The 26598-nt window shown below is 44.9% G+C and overlaps 1 protein-coding gene and 1 long non-coding RNA gene across 5 annotated transcripts; one reads left to right on the plus strand and one right to left on the minus strand.

Annotated features, from left to right (window-relative positions):
* Positions 1-547: 547 nt before the first annotated feature.
* LOC136523666 (trihelix transcription factor GTL1-like) lies at positions 548-5302 on the plus strand. 3 transcript variants are annotated; one of them, XM_066517278.1, is made up of 4 exons: positions 549-1029; positions 1120-1597; positions 2304-3966; positions 4105-5302. In XM_066517278.1, the coding sequence occupies exons 2-4, from the start codon at positions 1179-1181 to the stop codon at positions 4420-4422; spliced, it is 2400 nt and encodes a 799-aa protein (XP_066373375.1). In that variant the 5' UTR covers positions 549-1029; positions 1120-1178; the 3' UTR covers positions 4423-5302. The 3 variants fall into 3 exon arrangements, with proteins under 3 accessions (XP_066373380.1, XP_066373375.1, XP_066373372.1); XM_066517283.1 differs by having other exon boundaries at positions 548-1597; positions 4109-4273; XM_066517275.1 differs by having other exon boundaries at positions 549-1597.
* A 13757-nt stretch (positions 5303-19059) lies between these two features.
* On the minus strand, positions 19060-26251 carry LOC136538744 (uncharacterized). 2 transcript variants are annotated; one of them, XR_010779453.1, is made up of 3 exons: positions 26055-26251; positions 22089-22178; positions 19060-20973 (listed from the first exon to the last, which is right to left on the minus strand). It is a non-coding gene; the product is annotated as an uncharacterized lncRNA (long non-coding RNA). The 2 variants fall into 2 exon arrangements; XR_010779452.1 differs by having other exon boundaries at positions 22023-22178.
* Positions 26252-26598: the final 347 nt, after the last annotated feature.

The raw sequence follows: 26598 nt of genomic DNA on the forward strand, positions 1-26598 counted from the left end.
TACTGCCTTTATTTCTCCCTCCATTTTGTTTTCTTTCTACTCTAACTAATTTTGTTTTGTATATATAATTGTTAAAGTTTTATTTGTTATTTATCTCATCTACACGTGGGCTTTCATCTACAAAATTAACCTTGGGTCAAGGTAATTTTTTTGTGCCCCATGTTGCTCTAATCACCTTGGATTATATGCCACCACGGAGAGCAACTAGTTACCATGGCATAAGATAACACATCCAAAATTTACTGCTTTTCAAGCCCAGGTAATAATCTTATGCATAACAAATGACTAGATATTATGTAGGAAAATAACTAAGATGATTACAGAATCCAACATATTCCTCCATGGGGATTGATGTAGGTAGGGGAGTTTTGTAGAGGGGTATCTGTGCTTCTCTCCCTTTTATTACAAGCCTCCCTCCATCTCTCTCACTCCTTTCTCACTCATCCCACAGTTTCCAGCACTCCCTCCCTTTCTCTCCTGCTTCACATACTTCTCTCTCTACCATTTTTTGCCCCACACTCCTCTCCCTCTCCCCTCTGTCCTTTTGGTTTTACTAACAAGTTGGTATTAGGCAGGGAGGTAAAGCCCCTCTGACAGCGCAGCATCTTGTTTGTTTTATCTCCCACATCATCCCCCTCATCATCTTCTGCACACCTCCATCTCTCTCTCTCCCTCTCTCTTTCTCCTGCAGCAGTACTCAACATTTCTCAACTTTCATCTTCTCTCTCCTTCACCCTACATACCCTCCATCTTCTTCCTTACCTTCATCACAGATATCATATTCTCCTCATCTTTCTCTCTCCTCCATCCTCCCTATTATTTATTGAAGGCTGCTTATAGATGGTATCTTAATTCTTTTTTCTCTCTTCTTCCTCCTCATGAAGGAGTACATTTTTTTTGCCAGCGTTTCCTGTAGTACTACTAGTGCTTCCTCCCCCTTTCTCCTTCTCGGGCTATTTCCTCTTCTCCCTTTCTTTCCGTTTTCCCCCTCTCCGTCCTCCTTCCCTTCTCCACTCTTATCTCCCTGAGGTCCGTCTCTCCTCTTTCCAGTTGTCCTTGCTTCCCATCTTTTTCACCTGCCCCTCATGTACTGATCGTCTCATCACCTCCATTCCCCAGTGGTAACACCGGGCGACGACGTGCACGAGTGCGCGTGCACGGGAGCAGGAGCTGTTAGCATGCAGCAGCAGCACGGGGGAGGAGGAGGAGGAGGAGGCGGCGGAGCAAGCGGTGGAGGCCCAGCGCAGCAGTTCGGCGCACAGCAGGTGGAGATGCCGCCGCCATTCTCGCCGGCCGGCGGCGCCGGGAAGCGGATCTCGCTGGCGGAGGCGCCGTCGCCCATCAGCAGCCGGCCGCCGGCGTCGTCGGCGCCGGCGCAGCAGTACGACGAGCTCGGCGCGTCCGGCCCCGGCGCCGTGGGCTTCGACGCCGAGGGCCTGGCCGCTGCAGCAGCCGGCGAGGAGGGCGCCAGCGGCGGCTCCGCGGGCAACCGGTGGCCGCGGCAGGAGACGCTGGAGCTGCTCAAGATCCGGTCGGACATGGACGCCGCCTTCCGGGACGCCACCCTCAAGGGCCCCCTCTGGGAGCAGGTCTCCAGGTACGTAACGAGCTAGCTGAATTGCCGCATGAATCACTCGCCATGCCGTCGTCCCGGCGCGCCGCCTGCCACGGAATTCTCGTCGGCGAAATGCTGCATGAAATCTCGGCCGCCTCCGGGACCGGCCCCTGGCGCCGATTTGGCTAGCTAGCAAGTTAATTAATTACTTACCCGGCTAAAGAACACTTCTTTTTTACTTTTTCCTTAACCATCCTTCACGAGAACAGTGACATTTCCATTTTAAAATAGCTCGATATCGCTCTCCTTCCCCACTTTTCCAGAAAAAAAAAATCCGCTCTGGTGTTTTACCAATCTCTTCGTCTCTCCGATAGGTAGCAGTAGACACGAGCTGCAATATTCTTCAGATCCAAAGGCATCAATCCCAAACTTTATCTCTTTGGCCTCTGAATTTCTCGCAAAAAGATGGGAATTTTTATTCGCAGTTTCTTCCTCCTCTGTGCTTTGCATTCTTCTTGGGATTTACCACTGCTAGTGCTGCATGGATGTATGTGTGCATATGCCTTTCTTTATCTTTACCATGGGTGCCCAAATCGAGTAAAATTCTACTACATGCATGCAACTTTCGTGTGAGGGCTACAGTTGTGAAATTTGTGGTGGTTGGTGGCGGCGACACGCCATTGATAAGGCAATTAAGCTTCTTGTTTTTGTTGCTAACTAAAATGTTGATCGATGCGGTGGTTGGTAGGAAACTGGCTGAGAAGGGGTACAACCGGAGCGCCAAGAAGTGCAAGGAGAAGTTCGAGAACGTGCACAAGTACTACAAGCGCACCAAGGAGAGCCGCGCCGGCCGGAACGACGGCAAGACGTACCGATTCTTCACGCAGCTGGAGGCCCTGCACGGCACCGGGGTGGCTCCCGCGTCGGTGGCGTCGCAGGTGCACCCGGCGATCTCCGGCGGGGTGTCCGGCGCAGCAGGGCCGTCGGCCGTGCGCGTGCCTGCCGAGCCGCCGCCTGCGGTGTCGGCCGCCGGCGTGGGGATGCCGATGACGACGACGGTGGGCTACCCGAGCTTCTCGACGTCCAACACGGAGGACTACACGGACGAGGACGACTCCGACGACGAGGGCACCGAGGAGCTGGTGGGCGGCGGCGCGGACGAGCGCGGGAAGAGGAAGAGGGTGTCGGAGGGCGGCGGCGCCTCGACCGCCGGCGGAGGCAGCGGGAAGATGATGAGGTTCTTCGAGGGCCTGATGAAGCAGGTGATGGAGCGGCAGGAGGCTATGCAGCAGAGGTTCTTGGAGGCCATCGAGAAGCGCGAGCAGGACCGCATGATCCGCGAGGAGGCGTGGCGGCGGCAGGAGATGACTCGCCTCGCGCGCGAGCAGGAGATCCTGGCGCAGGAGCGCGCCATGGCCGCCTCCCGCGACGCTGCCGTCCTCTCCTTCATACAGAAGATCACCGGGCAGACCATCCCGATGCCGTCCATCGCCGCGCCCACCATCAACGCCATGCCACCGCCGCCGTCGCATCCGAAGCCGCCGCCGCCTCAGCCGCACCCCACACCCATTGCCTCCGCCTCGCCAGCTCCGCCGCCACCGCAACCACCAGCCTCGCACACTCCGCCCCCGCAGCAACAACAGCAGCCCTCGCTGCAGCAGCAGAAGCCGCCATTGCCGGCTTCGGCGACACAAGCGCCAGCGCCTCAACAGCAAAGCACGGACATTGTCATGACGCCGGCCGAGACGACGCCGCGCGCCGACACCCCAGTGCACGAGGGGTCCAGTGGCGGCGCGACGTCGTCCCGGTGGCCCAAGGCAGAGGTTCACGCGCTGATACAACTGCGGAGCGACCTTGACACGCGGTACCAGGAGGCCGGGCCCAAGGGGCCCCTCTGGGAGGAGATCTCCGCCGGCATGCGGCGGATGGGCTACAACCGGAACGCGAAGCGGTGCAAGGAGAAGTGGGAGAACATCAACAAGTACTTCAAGAAGGTGAAGGAGACCAACAAGAAGCGCCCCGAGGACTCCAAGACGTGCCCCTACTTCCACCAGCTCGACGCGCTCTACCGCAACAAGGCGGCGCTCAGGTCCTCCTCCGGCGCCGGAGCCGCGGTGCACGCCAACGCATCGTCGGCACCGCCGCAGGAGACGGTCACGGTCGTCACGGCCGCGGCGCCCATCTCACAGACGCCGCCGCCGCCGCCTCCGACACAGCCTTCCCAGTCCCACCACGCGACCAAGAATGGCGGCACCGCCAGCAACGCCGCTGGCACCGGCACCGGCAACGGGAACGGCGGCGGAGCGTCAGAGCACGGCTCCAGGGGCATGCAAACGCAGACAAGCAACGGCAGCGTTGCTGCCAGCAGGTTCCTCGGCGAAGGCGGCGGCGCGGCCTCGGCGGCGAAGAAGGTAAGCGAGTCATCAGTCTCACATACACACATGCATGTGCGCTCTCACTGTGGCCATAGCTAAACTGCACCGTACATGTGGTACCTGCTGTTCGTTTTGGTGATCCAATGCTGATTGCATAACGTTGCACATTTAAAGCCAGGGGACATCATGGAGGAGATGATGGAGCAGAGGCAGCCGCAGCAGCAGGCGGTGGTCAGCGGCTACAACAGAATCGACGGCGCGGACAGCGACAACATGGACGAGGACGACTACGACGAGGACGACGACGACGAAGATGGCGACGGCAACAAAATGCAGTACAAGATCCAGTTCCAGCACCAGCAACAGCACCACCAGCAGCAGCAGCATCCGAACGCCGGCGCTGGCGGTGGCAACCAGCCCGGCACCGCCGCTCCCAGCACGGCTGCGGCCCCGACAACAACAGCCGGATCTTTCTTGGGCATGGTCCAGTGATCGATCCATCCGCGCGCACCCAGACAATATGCGCCCCCCCCCCCCCCCCCCCCCCCGGTGACTCTCATCCTCCTCTTCTCCATCCATGGCTCTCTTTTTTTTTTCTCTATCTCGCCTGTGACATTTGTATCTACCTACCTGTCGCCTCCATGCTCGTCCATATCTCTACACCTCAAAACCTAAAATCACAAGAACTATCCCCCTCCTCCATGCTCAGGCAATTCTCCATTCCTCATGCACGTAGCAACACCTCGATCCATGTTGTGTCGTCGTCGCTGCTGCCCACCCTCCTATTTCTTGATTCGTTGCTGTGTTAATTACAGTGGTCGCCTCTTAGGTGTTACAGTACAAAAAAAAATATTGGTGGTGATGTGGTTATTTATTGATTTGTTGTGGTAATTAATAAGAACCCTCAAGCTTGGGGTGTTCACGGAGAGAGGTTGAATTGATGCGGTGAAAACGGCACGTGAAGGGTAATAAGAGATCGATCGCGCGGTTAAAGAGAACAAGGAGACAAGGTGACAAAAAAGGGCAGATGACGCAGTGGGTGTTTGCACTGTTACTCCGGTAATTTTTGTGCATGCGGCTACTACTACTCTATACAGTGGGGTAAGTTTGTTGCAAAAGGAAGCAGTGAAAATTTTTTGGAAAAGAGAGCTTGCTCGTCATGTGGCATGAAGAATAGCCAGTTTGATGCATGCGGAAATTTTTTTCTTTATCCTTGCTTTTTTCCCTTTTCATTTTTCACCATTTCTTTTATGTTCTGCAACAAGTAAACTGTCCATTAAGTATTACCTAAGTTTTTCTTTCTTTCTCAAACTATTGTTACAGAAATTTACAGTGTATACTTGAGAAATATTATATGTTAAAATTCTTGCTATTATATCGTAATTGCTTTCAAGTGGGATTTTATATGTCAACTGCGTGCCTTTCATTAAAATGCATGAAGTCCATTGCGTATGATAAAATTCCACACATTCTGTTCTGATTATACTCTACTAGTAGGATCCAATCTGTCATTTTTAAAAATTTTGGGTTTAAATCCAGCAAGGGATCTAATATATTGAATATTAATACTAACATGCCAAGATTGGTATACCTTTGAGAGATTGCCTTCACATGCATGCCAGATTACTATACCATGAGGGAGGTGAAGTCACACATTTTTAAACCAAAAGGAATCAAATAAATAATGGGACATACTGCAACTGAAAGCTCATGCATATAGACATGAAAAAAATAGATGATACTCAACAAAATGTTAGGCAAGTTACAAATAGGGAAAACATACCAAATTACTAAAGTTGATTCTAGGATATGAAGTCACCATATTATCTAGTCTAGCAAATATAACTAGCATATTTACACAATTTCTTTGTTGAAAGAAGGATGAGTCCCATCTAAAATGTGGATATTTCCTTGTACTTGTAAGATTTTATTCATTTACAGCAAAATTCTTATCAAATTCTTGCATTCCGCCGCATGGTCCCAGAATGATATGTGCAGGTGAAGTCACCTTTTTTTGAACAATGAGTCAAAAAATATCAAGCAATCTATAAATTGGAGAGTCACAATGAGTTGAAAAAATGTAGCTATTACAACATGGAGCACTCATTTTTTTTTTTTGTAAATTAGCTTGTTTACACAATTTTCTTTATGAAACAAAGGATGAGACCGATTTGGAATGCAGAACTTTCCTCTGTATTGTAGGAATTAATTTTTTTTGTGATGATGATACTCCTACAAAATTGATGCGCGTTATGTACAATTGCCCTTACATCACATATATGATTCATTGTGTGGGAGGTGTTTACACAACATATGTGCTCAAGTTTGATCCTTACTATAGTTGACAATAAAAGGCAGGATGGTTAATTTACCCAAAAAAACAAGATAGTTTCATAAATTTGGGGGTTCACAATGTAGTTAATTACCACGTTTTGGAACTGGACCAAGCCTAGAGCTATAGAGAGTATCTCTTACATATGACGGTGGCCAACACACCTAACCCCGCCACGGACAAACCACAATATATATAAGCTATATTCCTATTGCCACTATTGGTTGCAATTTATTCATTCCGAAACACTACTAAGGCCAACTCATCACATGCATGGTAGCTAGCTAGCCTTGTTGAAAAATCTCCTAACCTCCTCTCCCTACTTGAAAGCCTAGGTCAATGTAGGATATGACAACAAACAGAAAAACGTTTGGTTCTTCATGATCGATTAGCTAGCAATAATCACTTGAAACTATTGTTAATTTGATCATCGATTTGCTCCTACACTAGAAGTAGTGGTACACTACTAGTACGTCACGTACTCGAACACTGTATCAACGAACAAAATATTCCTTGTTACCTCGAGATGCCTCGGAATCGGCGCCAGGGCGTCTGGGCTTGTAGGCAGCGTATGATCCATTTGCAAGCTTACAAAATTGGTTTGGGGGTCAGTCAGTCAGGGGCAGGGGCAGCCTTGGCTTAGCTGGGGATCCGTACGTATAGAAACGGTTGGAGCGTGGGGTGGCGTGTCTGCCATAAAAAGTTAAAAAAAAGGCCGCTGTGGGATCGACGCCCCCTGTTAAAATTATGTGGAGGCCGTCGCAGTTGCAGTAGTAGGAGTAGTGGCCACTGCTGGCCACCCCAGCCCAGCGGCCAGCCGGAGCCCCCCCACGGGCAGACGGGTGCCGTCGCGTGCTGCATCGTCACATCACCCATCGGCTTGGCTTGTTGCTGGAGGGTACTATGTAGCTAGCTAGTAGACGAGGAGCAGAGAGGCTTTCTTTCAGACGCAAACCGCAACTCTGCAAGCATGATACATACACGTAGGACGTACCTACTGCTACTGATCGAGATGCCTGCCTGCCTGCCCACCATGTAGACATGTAGTACTGGTCTACTGGAAGTACCCACTGCACACCGCCGCCGCTGCTGCACCTAGCTTGTTGCTACAGTGCATCTTGCATCTACGTGAAGCAGCTCATCACAACCCACAGCTTCAGCGGCGTCTCTCTCTCTCTCTCTCTCTAACGACACTATGTCTATATATGTCGTTCTCTCCCTCTCTGGATTCTGGAATCAGGAAGAGTGTTTCCCTCCCTCCCTCTCTCTTCTCTGTGCTTGGGCAATTAGCATGAGAAGGGAGGGCACAAGGCTCTACTTTCTTGTAGCCGCAGTCTGAATGATGCACATGGGGTGGTGAGAAAGGTACAGGTAGTAGTAGAAGAGGAGGAGGAGTAAAAAGAAAGAAAGAAGGGAGGCATGGTCCATGGTAGGGATCAGGCATGTCCAGAGGACCGGAGCCCACGTTGCATGCACCCTGCTTCCCATTTTGCACCCCCTTTTATCTCTTCTTTTTCATTTTTACCACTTGTATTGACTTTTGTCCTGGCTAGCTACCTAGCTCTCGTCACAGTAACAGTCTCCAATCCAGTGACCAGGAGGGGCCAGCAGCTATAGCTAGCTAGAGTGCTAGTAGACATGTCCAATTTCCCCCCACCCATTTTTATTTCTAAAAGGAAAAAAGAGGGAGAGAGATAAAGTGGCAATAATGCAACCTCGCTCTTGCATTGATCCGTGCAAAATGTAAATTCGCACATGCCACTCATGATGAGCTATGCAAGCGTAGTAGCTCTTTGTACAACAACATGCCGTAGGAGTAGTAGGAGTAGTAGTGTAGGAGTACTCGTATAGAAGTACTCCTAGTAGGCTGGCTGCAGCAGCAGCACGCACTCTACACAACAACCGTGTGCCACTCACTCGAACACCGGCAGCTTTTCCTAATGATTAGAAAAGGTAGCTGAGGCAGAGGCCCAGAGCCCAGAAGAGGCGAAGGCTCAAGGCATGCACACTACTACTACACAGACCTCAATGCAAGAACTGAGGAGCGAGGGACGTTCCGAGCCCAGTAAAAACTTCCCCTTTTCTCACTCGTTTCCATCTGTGACTGACAGAGCGGGAGAGCTGTGCATGGCAACGGCAAACTCTGCCGGGTTTAGTTCGCGAAATTTAAAATTTAGGGCTACTGTAGCACATTCGTTTTTATTTGGCAAATAGTGTCCAAATATTGACTAATTAGGCTTAAAACGTTCGGCTCGCAATTTCCCACCAAACTGTGCAATTAGTTTTTCTTTTCGTCTACATTTAATGCTCCATGCACGAGCCGCAAACATTCGATATGACAGATACTGTAGCAACTTTTTAGATTTTGAAGTCCAACTAAACAAGGCCTCTCATGCAGACGCCGGGGCAGGGGGTCGGCAGCCGGCGCAGAAGATTCTCATCCAGCAGCGCAGTGCAGGTGCAGGTACGCGTAGTACGAACGACGGCGTACGCAGCGAGGTGGCAGCAGTAAAAGATGCGTACTCCCTCCGTCCCAGAATATCTGTCGTTCTCGCTTTCCGAGAAACAACTTTAACAAAATATATATTAAAAAATATTATTATTTATGATACATAATTAGCATCATTGGAAAAATCTTTGAATCTAGTTTTTTAACAAATTTATTTGGAGACACAAATGTTGCACATATTTTATACAAATTGAGTCAAAGTCGTGATACGGACACCGAAAACGACAGATAAATTGAGACGGAGGGAGTAGGGTTGAAAGAGCACGGCGTACGAATTCACTGCGCGCGGCAGCATGCATGTGCGGTGACTCCACGCTTCACGAGGCGCTGTTACTCGCGGTCGCGGGCGGGGCAGCGCTAGTAAAGCCTTGACGAGCCTGGCTACACGAAGGCCGCGCCGCTACACGGGGTTTTTTTTATCTTGCTGATCACTCACTCACTCGGCAAGCGTACTGTACTGTAATTTTCACACGGCGTTTGTTTATTTTATTTATTACAAGGCTAGTAATTACTACTATTCAAACAGTGGCTTTAATTTGCGTGGTACAATATAGTGTATATCAAGGTTTACCCATGTGAACTGTTGATATTTAGGGTGCGTTTGGTAGGGATCCGGATTCTGCTAGAAACGTTTTGGGTCCAGATTTTCTCAAGAAACGTTTTAATTAATAAATCAGAATCACTTTATAAAATGCTTGGTTGGTAGACCAGATTTTGATTCGTAAGAACATGCTTTTTTTTCTTAAAAAAATGTAGAAATAAAAATATGATTCAAAAATTCTGAAGTTTTTATGGACAAAGACCAACTTAAATACAACCCATTTTAATTTATCGCATTGGAAAAGAATTAACTGAAAAATTATATCAAATAGAAGTAGGAAGCGCCGAGAGGAGAATCTGTGTGAAACCAAGCTATGACAGCTTCGCATATGTACACGTAGAAACGCTGAAACGTTTCTAATTCGAATCACCGGTTGAAAGTATCGTTTGGTGCCGATTCTTGCGATTCACACGAGAAACAAAAAAAGTTTCCCCTATCCAAATGGGGCCTTATACTAGACTAATTAATTGGCTTAGGCTCAATATGGAACATGGAAATTCGAATTTCCTAAACGGCTTAACGTGTTCAAACGATACGATGGCCTTTTAATTTGACAGCTACTCAGTAGCTAGCTACTCCTACTTGCATGTTTTTGTAGAAGCTTCTCATACAGAATAGGATTGAACTTGTCAAAAACTAGAAATACTTGCGCCTACCTGGAGTAGCTACCGACTACTGCAACTGCAAGCATCAGAATCGTACCGGGTACCCTCTCCTGGTTCAGGCACAGAGAGAGAGGGAGCAGGGGCGTATGGCAGGGAAAAGTACGGTTGCCCGCGCTCACGCATGCCAAGACTTTGAGCGCTTCCCAAACATCCATTCGCTCATGCAACATGACTAGCCAGTATACACCAAACTCTTGTTGGATCTATCTGCTCAAGGTGAGGAGGCTAGCTGCATGCTGTACATTTACCAATTACCACAGTGCAAAGCATGTGTGTGCATATGGGACATGGGTCGATCCCGATCTATCACTTGAAAGGATCCATCACGTGACCAGCACGTCAATTTTGCGTTTTTGCTAGATCTCGATCTTAGCTCCAATGCACAATTTTCTCAAAAACAAAACAAAAAAACTCCAACCATGCATAATTCAATCCCTGCGTTTTTAATCTTCAGATGAGTTTTTTCCTCTCTCTCTCTCTCTCTCTCTCTCTCTCTCTCTCTCTCTCTCTCTCTCTCTCTCCAAAAAAAAAAGCAGGCTTGAATTTTTTGGCCTTCAAATTGAGCAAAATAATATTGAAATTTAAATATATCTATTATAATACAGGTTGCACAAAAACTAGTACTAGTGCTAGCTTTGGGTGCACAGCAATCTACTGGTATTTTGACACATTGTTTGGAAAAAAAAGTCTTATTCAAAATTGTACTCGCAAAATTCAAGCCTGCTTTGCGTGCATGATAATACTGGTTTAATTGGAGTCAATGGTTAGGTGGTGATGTTTAATTGGAGTCAGTGGTTTAGTTAATCCATGGATATCTGTAGTTAATTGCCGACTGAAGCCCCCTTTCTTTAAATGCCTCAGGCATAGGTAATTAGCTGATAGTGACACACATATATGAATGCACTGCATACATATTATCACTACGCTAAACTAGCATCATGTCAAAGTCTTAAGGCCATTCTCAGTGAAGAGTTTTATAGCCTTGTTTTCAAGGCTACCACGTCATATAGAATGAAATGAAACATCCCACTCTTAATGCATAGTTTCATTGTATTGTTTTGTAGACATTCAATTCTATGACTTATATAGAGTTGGCAATCATGCCAAGAGAATTTAATCCCCATGAAACTCACTTCTTCTCTCTTCATAAAAACATTGTCATGTCATCAAAAGTGCCTATTGACAAACTATTAACTGTAAATGGAACTCTCATGAAACTTCCACTGAGACAAGTCCAAGGATTTGTTTTGTTTCAACTTCATATTGCTATGTTAAAGACTGCCTGTGAACTGTGGATTGTGAAAATCTAGATAATATGAGAATCTCAATTGTATAATTACATGTGTTTCATTTGGCAACCGGGATTGTGAGGAAGGTGAAATGCATTTTTCACACTACTTAAAGGATTTGTAGATGTGGCTAGCCCAGCCACCTCTATTTATCTCTCTACAAAATGGTTTGTGTAGAGATGGCTGGAAATACGAGCGTCCTCTACAAATCGATTTCTAGAGGCGGCTCGAAATCTAATCATCTCTAGGAATCATTTTCTAGATATCACAAATCCGGTCAAAAATAGCAAAATAGAAATTATTTTTCAAAAATCATGAATCAGACCCAAAATATAGCAGAAAAGATGGGGGAAGTCCCCACCAGGGAGGGCCAATCATCGTGTGATTTTTCACACACATGTGGTCAATGGAGTTCAAACTTGCGACCTATGGCATCACGTGTAACTCCCATAACCACTCCATCTCAAAGTCAATTACAATTGAAAGAATAATATTTTCCTTTTTTGTATTGACTTTGCGAGATATTGTAATGAATATTTGAGGCCCTAAACCACTTCAAATGAAAACCATTCTCAACTACAAAGTTTTAAATATTATCGAGTACTACAACTTTGGTTTGGATTGTTTCTCCATCTGAGGCTGTTTGAAAATTTTGATTTTTAATAATGTGAGAAATTCAAACAATTTTTCCTCGAATAAATGATTTCAAACGAAAAAATCATCACTACTAATTTTTATAGATCTGGGCTGTTTAGAAAATTTGAATTTCAAATTGTGAGGACTTCAAACTGCATTATGGTACCATACATTATTTCAAATAAAAACGTTATCAACTACAATTTTTAGATCTTTTCGAGTACTATGACTTTGGTTTTGGTCATTTCTCCATCCGAAGTTGTTTGATTTTTTTTTTAAAATGACTTTAAAAATATGATAACTTCAAACAGAATTTTTGGGATTTAAATTCAAATGAAAAGGTCGTAAACTACAAAGTGGTAGATCCTTCCAAGACATACAACTTTGATATAAAGTTTGTCTTCATCTGACTTTGTTTGGGATCCAGTCGTATCTACAAACTGGTTTCTAAAGATGGTTAGATCCAACCTCCTCTAACGATATATAAGGACATTTCTAGGGGCGTTTGAAAATATCAGCCGCCTGTAAAAAATATTTCTAGAGGCAACTCGTTTTGGAAAATATTTTTAGAGACTGATTTTGATTGAGCCACCTCTATCTAAACATACCTCTGTTGCTAAAAATAGTTTCTATAGTAGTGTCATTTATAACTGATATCACATGGACCTTTCTGGCCTCTCTGTGGAACATGGGCCTAGTTAGTTCGGTGGCAGAGGTGTGTAATGTTCCAAAACTTTGATGTGCATTTATTTTGGTTGTTTAGTGATTCACAATGGCCTAGTTAGTTCGGTGGCAGAGGTGTGTAATGTTCCAAAACTTTGATGTGCATTTATTTTGGTTGTTTAGTGATTCACAATATGCTCGACGAAGCTAGTGACCTAGATTGTTGGGCTGTACAATTTGGTGCATGTATTGTTAAATAAAGCTGCTTGTGAGGTAGAATTTGCTCTAAATTATTTTGAGCTTAAATTGTCTAATTGGGTTGTACAATTTTTAGTTTTGACGCAACCATAGAACAATGAACAATCGTGCATGCGTTCATCGATCCCCTATGTGTCTCCATTTCGACTTTCTGACTTTGGAGTCCACCATGACCACTCGCCTTCCAATAACTATTTGGTGCACCTGGCATCAACACCTACCATCACTCAGCGAACACTGCAGGTGACACCATGACTGCTGATGGGACAAGGCAACGCTTGCCGCGACAAGTTCCTACTGGCTGCCATTGGTCAACAAATGAGTTCTTGTTGCTTGTTAATCTTACTTTTATTCCCTACTGACATACCTGATGAGCCCGAAGCTCATCCGGTTTGAGTCACCAAGGTGGAGGCCCAAATCAAGTTTGAGTCCATCTCGGTCTCCAGGATCAGTCTGCTTTAAACTGGTCACCCAGGACGTATCTGGACTCCGTTTTCGATGATCCACATATGGATGGAAAGCTAATTGGATAAGGAAGCCAACCCAATTGGTCTCACATCAAAATCCTTTCGGAACCAACGGGAATCGTCGAAACAAGTCAGCATCCAGAATCTGTCAGGGTGCTGCAACACCGTCTTTTGGTCCATTGGACCGTGTATCGTGTTTGGGCCCAAGAGGGGCGCGTCTAGGGGGGTGACGCCCAAGACTCTATAAATACCAGCCATCGCTCTTCTTAGGGTTTGGGTTTTGTTTAGTTCTTGATTTCCTCATGAAACAGACATCGTTTTGCTGCAACTGTGCCGCCAAGGCTGCTTGCTGTGAACCAGGGCCCCAGTTCTTGATCTTGTTCGCCTGTGGCGATTAGTCCTTTCGAATAAAGACTTGAACTCCTTGATTTCATAAGCCTCATATTTATTTGCAATTTCAGATTGCGTTCATCCCGTTCTTGCTTGTGTTCTCGATTCGCTTGCAGGAAAGCCTTCTCGGCGAGGTCAATCGCGTTCGCGTGGTTGATAACCAACGGAGCAGTGGTGTAACGGTTGCAGGGGTCCGAATCAATCTTGGTTCGAAGCCTAGATCGTGAACGTCGAGTCTCCACCAATCGACGCTATCATACCTTTCGGAAGATCAGGCCTAGTCTACATCAAGTGGTATCAGAGACCTTGTTGCCCGTTAGGTATAACTTTGTTTCCCCCTTTAGATTGTTACTGTTTTTACATTACCTATAGTCCACAAAAAGACAAAAAAATACATCGTCGCATATTCCCTGTCCTATAGCCTCATTGTGCCGTACAATTTCGTCTCTGTTTCGCGTTGTTGAGTTTGTGCCCTAGGTTAAGTTCTGGTTGCTGGTTTTAGATCGTTTTTGAGTCTAGTTTGTATTTTTCCCTTTGTTTTTCATCATAATCCGTGAACATCTCCAAGTCTTGTTGAGTTTCCTTTGTATCCATCAAACCCTAGTCCACGTCATATAATTTTCTACACTTGTCTTCACTGTTTCCATCAAATCATTGCTGTCGTGACCAATTTTACGCGCATTGTTCCTGTTTTGTCCTCTAATTCGGAGTTCGTTCTTAAAACTGATCTAGTTTTCGCATACGAACTCGGATTTCGACGTTCCATATATCAAAATTGATTAGAAAAAAAATTCAGATCCATCCATCCCCGCTCTATCGGGGTCGGAGATTTTTATTTTGTTCAAAAAGTGGTCACAAGATCCTCTTTTCGTGGTCACAAGGTCTTTGTCAATTTCGAGCACGTCTTTTGAAAATTTCACAGGCCACGCCTTTCATTTGTTTAAGCTCATATTTTCTGTGGTTACTTCTTTTGTGCTCCTAAGTGAAGAAAAAATATCAAAAAAATAAAAAGAAAAAGTTAAAGAATCCCAAAAAAACAACGACAGCTCAAAAATAGAGAAAAAAGAGAGGGGCAAAAGTGGAACAATATCTAGAGGAGCACATAGAGAGCGCCATTTGAGCTGTGTTTGCGTGGGCCGATTTCTACCTTGTTCCTAATCATATTCTTGCTGTTCATATCACTTGATACATCTGGTACTTGGAATATGAGTAGGCTAGCAACTAAGACAAATACTTGGGATACTTATTCAGCTTTGCTATTCAGTTATGAATTTTGCTATTCCTTGCTACTATATTATGTCTGTCCAAGCTCCACTTTCTTCTAACCAAGTATAGGTTCGCCTTGCAACTGTTACACTCAAGCTACAACGGTATCACAGTCACCGACCAATTGCACCGCTTGTTGCTTTGGTAAGAACACTTGTAAGACCGTGATAAGACGTTTGAGAGTTGAGCGCCTTGTTTTTCCTTGTCCACAACCTAAGTAGTTGGTAGGGATAATACTTTTGTATTGTCTTTTGATGTCTTCTAGCAATGACAGGTTGTTCGTATCCACCGACTTATGATGGTATAGGTGCTGATGAGTACATGGAGTGGGAAATTGCCATCAATAACATATTTGCTACTCGCTTTATGTGTCCAAGGAGGAAGGTAAAAAAATGTAGTTAGTGTTTTGCGATATTCTGCTTTATCTTGGTGGGAGTCTTTAGATCCTTCTGATAAGCCTCAAACTTGGAATGATATGAAACTTCTTATGCGAGAAACCTTTGTTAATCCACCTCCTGTTTTGACTTCATATGATGAGGTGCACCATTTAGAGGAAGAGTCTGTTGTTATTCCTCCTGCTATGCCTAACCTTTTACAGGACAATGTAGAAAAGAGCGAGGATGACGTGATAGAAAATGAGAAGCTCACAGCCTCATGTGAAAATTCAGAACTATCAACTATTACCCTTGTTGAACATGAGAGCAAAGGTAATGCCCATGATGCTAAACTCACAGCAGGTGAGAGTTCTCTTGATGTGCTGAATTTTTTCACCAATCATGCTATGATAGAGCAAATTTTAGTGGAGCATTCATTTGATTTACCTTTATCACAAGATGATTTGCTTGATGTTTCTTGTGACGAAGATGACTTGCATGATGATATTTATGTTATACCCATGCAATCATTGAAGAATGATTACGCTATATGTGTGCTGAAAATGAGAATTTGTGCTGAAAATAGACTTGTTATTCATAATGCTAGTGAAGTTGATGAGCTGAAATTGTTGTCTTCTTTAAATACTTTGGGTTACATTAAATTTGATGTTCCGTGTAATCTTAGTTCTTTAGAGGAGAAACTTTATGCATATGCTGATTTGCCATGGTTTTCTAGACATACATATCATGTTTTTAGTAAATATAATAACCAAGGGCAATATTTGATACAACGAGTTTACATTTGTACAAATCCGAATTCTCCTTTTGTTGTGCAAATTAATGATCAGCCAGAGGACAGTAAAATCAACACTATTGTTATGTCATATTCCTCCAGTTTTGCTTTTCGAACACAAGTGGAATCCAAAGAAAGGGAGCATATATTTTTTGTTAGTACTAATCTTTTGCAGGATAGTATTGGCAAAGATCGTGTGTATTTCAATCGAGCAGACTACATGTCTGTAGGACAAGATATGCTACAAACCTGGACATGTGGTCATATTCTTTCTCACAACATTGTCCATTCCCATTATTTTGGAAACCTCGTTTGTCCTCATGTTGTGCAGGATCGACTTTAAACAAAATCGACACCGAGGACGACTTTTCGTCAAGAAAGGGAGGATGATGAGGACATGACCTCCATACATATGACCATACTTGGAGAACCATATGGATACCAAGGAGATCAGCGTGGGTGTCCTAAGCATGAAGGAGGCCCGAAGCTCATCTGGTTCGAGTCACCAAGGTGGAGGCCCAAATCAAGTTCGAGTCCATCTCGGCCTTCAGGACCAGTCTGCCTTAAACTGGTCACCCAGGACGCATCCGGACTCTGTTTTTGATAATCGACATATGGATGAAAAGCTAATTGGATAAGGAAGCCAACCCAATTGGTCTCACGTCAAAATCCTTTCAGAATCAACGGGAATCGTTGAAACAAATCAGCGTCCAGAATCTATCAGGGTGCTGCGACACCGTCTTTTGGTCCGTTGGACCGTGTATCGTGTTTGGGCCCAAGAGGGGGCGCGTCTAGGGGGTGACGCCCAAGACTCTATAAATACCAGCCGTCGCTCTCCTTAGGGTTTGGGTTTTTGTTTAGTTCTTGATTTCCTCGTGAAACAGACATCGTTTTGCTGCAACTGTGCCGCCAAGGCTGCTTGTTGTGAACCAGGGCCCCAGTTCTTGATCTTGTTCGCCTGTGGCGATTAGTCCTTTCGAATAAAGACTTGAACTCCTTGATTTCATAAGCCTCATATTTATTTGTAATTTCAGATTGCGTTCATCCCGTTCTTGCTTGTGTTCTCGATTCGCTTATAGGAAAGCCTTCTCGGCGAGGTCAATCGCGTTCGCGTGGTTGATAACCAATGGAGCAGTGGTGTAACGGTTGCGGGGGTCCGAATCGATCTTGGTTCGAAGCCTAGATCGTGAACGTCGAGTCTCCACCAATCGACGCTATCATACCTTTCAGAAGATCGGGCCTAGTCTACATCAATACCCTCTCAATCTCATTCTCGTCTAACTTCTCAATTTTGGTAATATTGTGTGTTCTTGTCTAGTGGTTTGGTGAATGCTTGAGTCAAATAACCATTGTAGTTCTTGTTATTGAAAATTGTATGCCATAATATAATGAAATCCAAATGTATGTAATTATTATTTTTTTGTCAAAACATAGGAGATCAAACCTCATTTTGTGTTCCGTTTTAGAACCACAAAATCCTATGTATGAGCCTGCTACATGTGCATACTTGTCTCCCCGTCGTGTAATATTATTAGCCATATATATATGATGTAAACTAAACGATGCTTCCTATATATAATCTGGTCTACACATATGCTTATTCATTTGTAACTTTGAATTAACGTGTCAGTAGTATATATACACTCTGTTGTTTTAAAACTTCATTATTGGTTTATTCTCATACAAGGCTTTACTATTACATTGTTCAATTATTGTGATAGAGACTAATGTATGGCATATGCATTAGGGCCTATTTAGATATACATGGGCTAGTTATTGATTGTGGCTAAAAAATAGCCTAAATTAGTTGTAGTTGGCTACCTGGTTGACTAGCAACTAGTTGAAAGCGTGGCTAAAAAAATAGCGCTCCTGTTTGGATTCATTAGAGCTAATTTTGGCTAATTTTTTGCTAGCTAGCAATTAGCCCTTGTATCAAATAGTGCCTTAAGCAAACCAGATACTCTATAATCTATACCCTTAATAACACTAGACATGCACGCATGCATATCAGCATATGCATGTCGGCGCGAAGCTAACCACCCGAACGAGGAGTAGGGTACGAGTGCGCATCATGCGTCCTAGGGTGACAAACCGGTAAAGAGGAAAAGGGCATCGTCCCTTGTGCAAGAAAAGGTAATGTTAAAATGATTGGGTCGCGACGCAACGCAAATGATAAGATCGGATCAAAGCGAGAGCATGGGGGCGGTACAAGTGTGCAAGACTGAATTTCTTACTGGCTTGCGTTACGCCGCCTGACAGCGACACCATGGTGTGCCAGTTTCTTTTGATCTGCTATTATATATATTTATATGTATATACATATATGTTAACTCTAACACTACACTGACACACGGCATATATATAAACAACAAGAGCCCCCGGAAAAGTAACGGCTTTTCCACTGCAGCACAGCACGGCTGAATGGAGCGGAAGCAAAAATAAAGGAGCCGACTGGGGCCGGTGCAGGCGTAGAAAGAGAAGAGAGATCCCTCCGATGCCGGGAGAGGGAGCTAGCTAATTAGCTATGACTATGCGTGTCGTCTTCTGTGGTGTCAGCGTCACACAATGACACAAATAAAGCAGCATGCGGTTGATGAGGCTGAGATTACTTGTGCGTGCGTGCGTGCATGGCAGCATCAGAACGCACCGGCCAGGAATTTTACCTAGAGAGGGCAGAAGCGCTCGACCTAGAGAAACATTTTACACTTTCGTTAACTACCCTTGAGTAAAGCCAATTAGCAGTAGCCAGTGCCACAAACAAACATGTGTACTCACATTAGCGAGCGAAACCAACAGTAACAATTAAATTAGTTATCCAAAAGGAAAACCATTTTTTAAAAGTCAAAAGGAAAACCTTCAATCCTGTTGGTAGAGTTTAACCCCAGATTCTAACCGCAATCAGTAGCAATTTCGACTATCAGAGACCATGCCACGTCACAAAATTAAAAAAAACACATTTTTACACACCTGACCGGAGAGAATAACGACTATGCATGGTCCACCATCGCAGCACCTACTGCCGTACTGCGTGCCGGTGCGAGCCACGGTGATCGATGATGGTCCAGCTAAACACGTATGGTCCCGTGTTGCTGGAGACCATCTAAGCATCTTTTTTTTCCCTCTTCGTGGCTTTGTCCTCTTCAAGCTTGCAAGTAACTAATCAAGCAGAACCATCCATGATTGCAAGATGAAACCGCAAATCTAGCACAGCTTGTGGCTTGTGCCGCTGGACCACACACCAGGGTTAGCCACAAGCCTCGCGTACCTCCGATATCGAATCACATGCCGAGACGTTACTCCTAAGCTCGCAGAATAATTAGAGCTTGCCCCTGAAGGAACTGATCAATAGCTTCCCAGCAAATCAGAGCCTGGATCCCAAGTTCCCTCCCTGTCCTTTCATCCTCCTCTTCGCCCAAGAGCAAAGTTAATCACAGATTAAGCTGGCGTTATTAGGGGAAAGGAAGCTTCTTTCTTGGAAGAAAAAGACAGTACTGCACTGGCTTTACGCTGTGTGCCTGGGAGGACCATTTCTGTTGCAGCAAACCTCCAAGATTGTTCTTGTCCAAGTCAGGAGCTGTCATTGGCTCGGACATGTTAACCTGTCGGGCCCTCCATAATCCCTGCCCTTGCGTGGTTGTACAAAGCTATATGGTGCACTACATTAACCTTTTGAAGCAGCACCTATCCAGCAAGTGAAGTTAGGACCAACTGTTGACAACAATGCTTCAACGCCCACAATGAAAGTGAGCCAGCCAATTTGGCTGGCCCTGTGTGGAGTTGTACGCCCGATGACACAGGTCTCCTGATGCCATCAGAATATATGTAGTAGATGCTTACACTACAATATCTGGCACCACTAACCAGGATGACACAGTGGTTGCAGCACAGCCATATCAATCTGGCATAGAAATGTTGATGTACCTCACCCAACGTTTCACAGAAAGGTGCTGGATTGGTGCCACTAGGCGACGGTGAGCAAATTGCAGAGCTGACCACTGGCATGGGAACTAACCAGACACTGACGTACAAGTATATCTGAGCTGGACCAAAGCAATTCACCGAACTCAAAGATCGGCTTTGATCTCCAAGTGGATGCTGCCTTTGACACCTCTGAAGTTTCAAACTCACAGAATTTGGTCGTATCCAAATGAGGGTGTCCTGCCCATGTGACCATCAGAGCTGTGAGCTTCCTTCTGGTTTGGGTAAAAAATGCCATTCTTCAATGTTATCATGGTTTACTGCAAAGATTCCCCATGGTTTCACAAAAGGTACCATCACCTAAAGCACACACTTGAGTGAGATTGTCCTTACAGAGCAAACACAAAGCGACCAAAATGTCATAGTGCCAGTCAGAAGTCCAGTTCACCTGAATTTGCTTAGTTACTGGTAGAGTGAGGTGAATATTTCTGGTGCAGTACTCTGGTTGTCAGTCATGCATGCTTAATGATTCAGTGAGCGAACCAAAGCTGCAGGGCATTAGAACTCTTCCAGATATCCATTTTGTTACATCGGTGCAGATACTTTAAGCAATGAGTAACAGTCGCTGGAAACATGTACAATCTATTCTCCACGTCCAAAGCAGGCAAATCCTCCCGTGCAACTCCAAGCTGGGTGTAAATAGGAAACAATAATAGAACGGCAAGTTGTCCAAATACCTGAAACTCGAAGCTGAGTACAAGGTAGTTTTTGAGGAATCAGTTTGATTCCCTTCAAAAAGCCAAACTCAACAAAGTATCACATCTCAGGAGAATGAATTCTCTTCCGCTCTGCCACGACGATGACTGCCAATCAGAACATGATCTGCAAAAGTCAAATTGAAAAAAAAGAGGAAATTGTAAAGCTTCCATTTCTTTTGGTTGCTAATATAGGCAGGAAAAGGGTAGGAGATGAAAGTTGAAGTGGCGGAATTATGAGTTGTTGGCAGTTATTCCCTTGCCAGAGGGGTCCAGCCAATAGTGAAAGCTATACACAAATACACACTAGCAACATGGAGAGACATGGCTCCCATGTTATCCCGTGCAACCCCTGTTCCCCACTTGTGCCCCTCCCGTTGCACATGGCCCTGTAACCAACCATTCCACCCCTCCTAGAGTTAACATTACCATGGGACCCCCTTTCCATACAGAACAATTATCACCACCTTCCTTCCTCCGTTCCTTTGTACCCTGTACTTCTGTATTCAAACAGTGCTTTATTTTGAGTAATGGTATGGTGCGGCAATATCTCTACTACGGTAAACGAAATTAGTGAAGGCATCCGGCTTACATGAATTATTGCTTGCACTAACTGGCCTTGTTATGAACAGGATCTCACTACAGAATATGAAAGTTCAAAGCAAAACCATACGCGGCAAATAATTGCAATAAGGGAATCTTTAATCAGCATCCTGTACCACGTGTAGGACTTGAAATCAGTAAGTCCAGGGATGATGTTGAAGATAAATATTCCATATTGGTAGAGTCCCAGTTCTTTAGAAAGCAACAGGTTTTATCATTTTTACTTTGATGCCTATCTACACCACCTTTCACTTATCATTTAGTAAGTTATGGATAAAATATATTTGAACTAGAGGGCTGGGTGATTAATTAGCAAATTCCAGGGTTGGCCTTAGAGCTCAAAAGGGGATTGAACACCACAGCGGGAGCTGCATGATGAATCTTGATGCCCTAGAAATATAGCAACCTACTGTTCACTGATGGGAACATATGAGCATATAAATTCTAGCAACTTTCCAGCCATACGAGTGGGTTGGCCTTTGAGGGGTCACTTTCACAAGCCATACTTACAGTTGCACAACTTTGGTGGCCATAATTTAAACTTGAAGCTAGATAAGAAATTGTAGAGCTTACATATATCCATTAAAGGAAACCTTTTGATCATTATTACTGCATAGCCCAGAACTGGAAGATTCTCACCAAGTTGGGCCTAACAGATTGATATAGCATAGTTCTGATATGAGCCAAACAATTTCTCAAACAGCAGATGCCAGTCTTAAGATTTTTCACCTGAAATAAACATTTGGATTGAAACCATTGAAGTATAAGCTTTTTTCCTTAGAACAGAATGCCATATGAAATATGAACGAATCAGAGTAAACACGCCGTCATATCGAAGAGAATAATTGCATCTGATCATTATTATCTGGCTTAACTCTTTACAGGTCGGGTGTTCCTAAATTTTGTACCAGATGCTTGGCATTCAGAAACAGAATACTGGAAGCAGGGAGCACCATTATATTAGAGTGAATGTACAAATGGTTCTAATGAAATTAGTAGGGATGTCTTGAAGAGATCACAAGTAAGCACAGGATCTCTAGTCACTCAACTTGCTGGATAAGAATCGAAGTCCACAAACTATTATACTTAGGTTTCACACAGTCATCTTCCTTATCCTATGTTATACACATGTCACATCAAACAATACAGCCCACCCTTTCAATCATAGTCAAAAGGATATATCCTTCAAATAATTTATCATTGCTTCACCCTACATAACTTGCATTATGAACCAAAGACTACATAAGCTGCTTTACAAAAGAAGGAAGCAATACATGTCCTATAACAATTTGACTAGCAACCTAAATAATGTTGGATGTGATATGGTGCAAGCTGCGTACGATGACAGAAGGATTGTTCAATATAATAGAATAATAATCCACTCACATCAATGTCGTTAATCAGCATCTCAGAAAGAGTTCTAAATATTAGGATTACTCAGCAGCATTCTTAATTATATTACCACTGATTTGCAGTTCTACCTAAAGCATTGAAAACAATGATATATCCACGGGCGGACCCAGGGCCCGGCGACCCTAGGCCTCCGCCCGTCGCTGTTGGACACAATAAATTTAATTAATGTGCAGCCCATATACAAAGGGGATTAGACCTACTCAGCTGCATAGCCCACTAAACTGCCCGGGCTCCTAAATAGCTCTGGGTCCGCTACAGGATATATATCTACGTAAACTCTATAGAACTCGCACCCCTTTCTGGATATTACTTCAGATAAGCTGGTGGCATATTTTCCTTGTTCTTTTCTTTTATTAAAAAATACTAATTTAAGCACAAACCTTTTTTCTGATAATTATATCGTTTATTGAGATGTACTGAGTGAAAGCTGAAAAACATCAAAACAAGACATGAACTCAAGTGTCAGAAAACAAAACCATGGAATGGATAAATCATTTACTCAAACTCATACGCTTGTTAGACTAAGGAGAAACAGCATTCCAACACTATGTATACTTGAGTACTTCACCACCCATCTAAAGGAGCGAAATAAAACTTAGATGGACAATTGGGTCCGCACGACGAAATCGATTTTAGTATTAACTTGGTTTAGTTAGTTTTCCACAATCCTTTTCTGAAGATCCGCGAACCCTTCCAGATAACCAGCATATATTGGGTGGCATATGCTTGCCCCAGCAGTAAACATGCATGGAGCATAGAAAGAGCTTACATAGCTATTGCAGAGAGCATCAATACCATGATATTTGGGTCAAATGTTGCTGTATGTTACTTGGACGGTGAGGAAGCACCGTAACTGCTGCATCTTTGACAGAGAAAGATTAGAGGGCTAGATGGTATTGAGAGAAGTGACCAAGCAAGATCAGCTTTGGCCTTTGGGTGCTGGATAGAGCACACGAGTTGGGGGCTTTACAACAGTAGTACTAGGCCTAGGCAGCTGTGATTTGTAACAGGCGCACACGGACCATTTCTACCTTCAATATAATGGCGTGTAGCTCTCATGTGCGTTTGAGAAAAACAAAACAAAACTATGAAATTCATCATATTTATCTTTTTATTAACGCAACGGCAGGAGCTCTGCGTTTCAATTAAGAAGAAAAGAGTTTCTAAGAAATCTATCATCTCTATCAAAACTCATCAAAGCCCACTTTGTCAATAACAAAACAATTTTCATTACAACAGTAAAAGAAACAAATAAAAAGAGGCAGAACTTTCACAATGGCAAGGTATTATGAAATTAACACCACCGAAACAAAAATTACAACCTTTATGAATAGTAGTATAATTCGAGTTATTTGTGATCGATAATTCGATATTATACATTTCTATGAATTATCAAGTGTAGCTGTACACAATAAAATGTTCAGCGAATCATTGGCAAAGTGACAGAAAAGAAACGATTAGCTAGTGATTAGCCCTACACCTGATCAAATGTTGGAACGGATCGGTTTCGGGTTGTGCCGAGAAAAAATGTTGGGTCAAAATCTTTGGACCGAGCTAGACCCAACGCACTGGCAGGTCGCGTCGGGCTATTTCTCAGGGTTTTTTTTTTTTTGGATTTTCTGACTTTGGGTCAGGTCATGGGTTGAAAACCATGACCCAAACCTGACCCGACGCACTGGCAGGTTAAGTCGGGTTGGCCAGGCCCCTACTCCATATGACTAGCAGTAGGAGATAAACATTGCACCAAATATGATAAATTTGCTCACAATACGGTTAGCAGGCGAACTAAAATAACGAGCTAACCAAGCAGAAATATTGCATGGAAAAGCATGTTTCCACACGAACTATGTTTGAACAAATCGTTTAGCTATTATTTTCCTACAAAGGACCAATGTAGAAACAAAATGTGCTTCACCTTGGCACACTCCAGTAGTCCCGTTGTACATAACCTGCAAGTTCCCATAGAAATACACCTTGAACGAATCCGATAGCCTTCTGCCCCTGTATGGTGAGCAAACAAACAATGGAGGTGATGTTTCATCTTGACTTGGCACAGGAGGTGAGAAATCTCTCAGATGATGAGCAAGTGCTTTATGATGATCTTATGTGATTGTTGCCCAGCTTTGAGGTGGCGACCGAGGCGCTTTTGGTCGTTGCTCCATGCCTTGCCTCTAAAGGCACTTCTGATTGCCTACTTCGTGCCCCTCCCTCAATTGTCGTTCGTGGTGTCGTTGATGAGATGCTCTCAGCCCTCGCCAATGTTGTCCATCTTCCCGCTGTTACCGGCTGCCATGGACAGAACCTCTCTTGTGGTTGATGGATCCAATAGTGTGGATAAGAAAATGCCTCCCGGATTCTTAGTGGTTGATGGTTCAGCTGCTGCACTTTTTCCACCTCCACCACCGCCACCACCTCTTGGTCTTGGACCTCTAATGGAAAAGAGGGAGATGTGTTTTCTTCAAATGATCGTATTGCTACATGATCGTGAGGAGAAGACTGCTGCGGTCCTTATGCTCGCTTCCGCTGTGGAGCTACATGGAGGTTTTGGTTGCTTAGAGGTGTCCCCTTTAGCTGCTAGTTATGTCACTATGATGGCTGCTTCTTTTAGTGCTCGTAGCCGTCCGGTCGCAAATTGTTTGTATGTAATTACTTAATTGTGAACTCTGGCTGATCCTTGTGAGATTAGTCTGGCAAGGATTGCATTGATCTTGGTAAGCCTAGGCTTACTAAGACCATACATTGTAACTTTCTATTCCTCTTAGGCCCTGTTTGGTTCCCAGGAATTGAGATGAATTGGAAAAATAATCTAATAATAAAATGAGAAACGCTTTCTAGATTTTGGTTCCAATTCATGGATGCAAACAGGCTCTTAATGAAATACGCTTAGGCACGGTCGCGAAAAAAAAAACTGATTTGGTTATAAAAATTCAGGGTCAATTACTAGCACAGGCACACAAAACAGTTGTTACGCGCCGAGCCACATCACCAAGCCCACAACAAAGCTAAGCCAAAGCCATCCATCAATCAGCACAACAACTGGTGAACCGCGTGGCATGATGACCAGAGGTGGGCGATATAATCACGGGTCACAATGCGGTCACAAGATCAGCGCCGCGCAATCACCTCGGGGACTGTAAGCTTCACGGACCCGGCCCGAGACGAAAGTTGAGGAGAGGATGGAATGGAACGCACCAGGGATCGAAGGGGGGTAGCACCAGTCCCGCCCCTGACGGGGGCGGCCGCCAATGGGGAGGTTGGGGGGTCTCTCCTCCTCGCCATCCCCTCCGTATCCTCTCCTCCTCGCCATCCCCTCCGTATCGAACCGCGGGAAGGAGTGGGTGGGCGTCTGAGCGAGGGGCTGGAGTTCGCTGCTCGCCTGCGCGCGCGCGCCGGCCGTGGGGATTGGATGGGGCTTGGGGTTGCGGTGGCGGCACCAGCAGCCAGCAGCGCACGAGCACGAGGCAATGTTTGCAGGCTTGCAGCGGTTCGTGAGTGAAGCGCGATGGGCTTTCACGGTTCGCGCAGCCTCGGCGGAAAGGCCTGGCCTGGTTGGTTGTGCCGCGGTGTCGGCATGGCAGGCCCGTCCGTCTGTCCGTAGAAAGGCCGGAATGACGCGCCCGCCGCCCTCGGTGTTGTTTCTGGGCTGCTCGTTTGATCCCACAAGATAACCGTTCTCTCAAATGAAATCTAACAACAGCCTTACAGAGCCCATCTGAGCTCCAGCGGAGCATATTTG

This window comes from Miscanthus floridulus, chromosome 2 (assembly GCF_019320115.1).
Source record: "Miscanthus floridulus cultivar M001 chromosome 2, ASM1932011v1, whole genome shotgun sequence".
In the NCBI taxonomy this organism is placed as follows: Eukaryota; Viridiplantae; Streptophyta; class Magnoliopsida; order Poales; family Poaceae; genus Miscanthus; species Miscanthus floridulus.